The sequence below is a fragment of the Meleagris gallopavo genome, unplaced genomic scaffold, assembly GCF_000146605.3.
Source record: "Meleagris gallopavo isolate NT-WF06-2002-E0010 breed Aviagen turkey brand Nicholas breeding stock unplaced genomic scaffold, Turkey_5.1 ChrUn_random_7180001953233, whole genome shotgun sequence".
NCBI lineage: Eukaryota > Metazoa > Chordata > Aves > Galliformes > Phasianidae > Meleagris > Meleagris gallopavo.
The window spans coordinates 1-2,023 of record NW_011214257.1 but is presented as its reverse complement, the minus strand read 5'-3'; the positions used below and the strand labels follow the sequence as shown (position 1 = coordinate 2,023).

The 2,023-nt window shown below is 58.5% G+C and overlaps 1 protein-coding gene across 1 annotated transcript; it reads right to left on the bottom strand.

Moving 5' to 3' along the window:
- Window positions 1-194: 194 nt before the first annotated feature.
- LOC104917014 (E3 ubiquitin-protein ligase HUWE1-like) lies at window positions 195-2,014 on the bottom strand (the record flags this gene model as incomplete). Its single annotated transcript, XM_010728080.2, has 3 exons — window positions 1,909-2,014; window positions 1,734-1,814; window positions 195-385 (listed from the first exon to the last, which is right to left on the bottom strand). Coding segments are annotated over exons 1-3 (333 nt in total), but the record flags the coding sequence as incomplete, so codon positions are not given.
- Between the last annotated feature and the right edge of the window lie 9 nt (window positions 2,015-2,023).

The window sequence follows — 2,023 nt, the reverse complement described above, 5'->3', positions numbered from 1 at the left end:
GGGGGACAAGGGGGGGTCAGGGAGGGACAAGGAGGAGTTGGGAGGTAGAAATGGGGGCGTGGGTGGGAAAAACGGGGGTCTAAGGGGGAAAAACTGAGGGGTTGGAGGGAAAAGGGGGAGTTTGGGGGGTGTGAAATGGGGGCCTCAAGGGGTCAAAGAGAGGAAATGAGGGGCTGGGGGGCAAAAAAAGGGGCCTGGGCGGGGGGGAACAGAGGCGTTGGGGTGGGTTTTTGGGGTGGGTTTTGGGGTGGGTTTTGGGGTGGGGGCTGAGCACTGACGTCCTTGATGAGCAGCGCGTGCAGCATGACGTCCGTCAGTCCGTTGTCCTGCAGGGAGGAGAGCAGCGAGGGCTCCTGGAACACGAACACCGTCACCACCTCCGTCGCTGCGGGGACACCAAGGGACAGCGGCGTTATGGGGGGACGACAGGACGACCACACAACCACACAACTACACAACTACACAACTACACAGCGCCGCAACCCCGAGTTGTCCCCATGTCGGCCCCAATCCTCACGGCGTCCCCAAGTCTTCAAAGTGTCCCCAAGACCTCGTGGTGTCCCCAAGTCTTGGAAGTGGCCCCAAGTTCTCATGGTGTCCCCAAGTCTTCAAAGTGTCCCCAAGACCTCGTGGTGTCCCCAAGTCTTGGAAGTGTCCCCAAGTTCTCATGGTGTCCCCAAGTCTGTGAAGTGTCCCCAAGTCCTCATGATGTCCCCAAGTCTTGGAAGTGTCCCCAAGTCCTCATGATGTCCCCAAGTCTTGGAAGTGTCCCCAAGTCTTCAAAGTGTCCCCAACTCCTCATGGTGTCCCCAAGTCCTCATTGTGTCCCCAAGTCTTGGAAATGTCCCCAAGTTCTCATGGTGTCCCCAAGTCCTCATGGTGTCCCCAAGTCTTCAAAGTGTCCCCAAGTCCTCGTGGCATCCCCAAGTTTTGGAAGTGGCCCCAAGTCCTCATGGTGTCCCCAAGTCTTCAAAGTGTCCCCAAGTTCTCATGGCGTCCCCAAGTCTTCAAAGTGTCCCCAAGACCTCATAGTGTCCCCAAGTCTTGGAAGTGGCCCCAAGTCCTCATGGTGTCCCCAAGTCTTCAAAGTGTCCCCAAGTCCTCATGGTGTCCCCAAGTCTTCAAAGTGTCCCCAAGACCTCATGGTATCCCCAAGTCCTCATGGTGTCCCCAAGTTCTCATGGTGTCCCCAAGTCCTCATGGTGTCCCCAAGTCCTCATGGTGTCCCCAAGTCCTCACGGCATCTCCAAGTCTTCAAAGTGTCCCCAAGACCTCGTGGTGTCCCCAAGTCTTGGAAGTGTCCCCAAGTTCTCATGGTGTCCCCAAGTCCTCATGATGTCCCCAAGTCTTGGAAGTGTCCCCAAGTCTTCAAAGTGTCCCCAAGTCTTCAAAGTGTCCCCAACTCCTCATGGTGTCCCCAAGTCTTCGAAGTGTCCCCAAGTCCTCATGATGTCCCCAAGTCTTCGAAGTGTCCCCAAGTCTTCAAAGTGTCCCCAAGCCCCCCACGGTGTCCCCAGGTCCTCGTGTTGTCCCCAGGACCCCCAAGGTGCCCCAGGTCCTCATATTGTCCCCAAGCCCCCCATGGTGTTCCCAGGACCCCCATAGTGTCCCAGGTCCTCATATTGTCCCCAAGCCCCCCCACGGTGTCCCCAGGCCCTCGTGTTGTCCCCAAGACCCCCTTGTTATCCCCAGGCCCCTCCATCGGTGCCCCCAATCCCCCCCAAGCCCCTCACCCAGAAGGAAGAGCGATGGCCCGTAGTACTCGGCGTTGCTGATGATGTGTTTGAGGGAGGTGGGCAGCGAGCCGTCCATCACTGCGTGGGGACAAAGGGACGAGTGTCACCGCCCCGCGTCCCCTCCTGTCCCCAAACCCACCCCCACCCCCAATTCAGACCAACCCCAACTCACCGTGCCGGATCCCGTCGGAAAACGCCGGGTCCTGGATGGCTTTTTTGAGGAAATTCAGCATGGATTTGAGCAGAGCGGCGCGCTGCGGGATGCACTGCACTCCTATGGGGGGGGG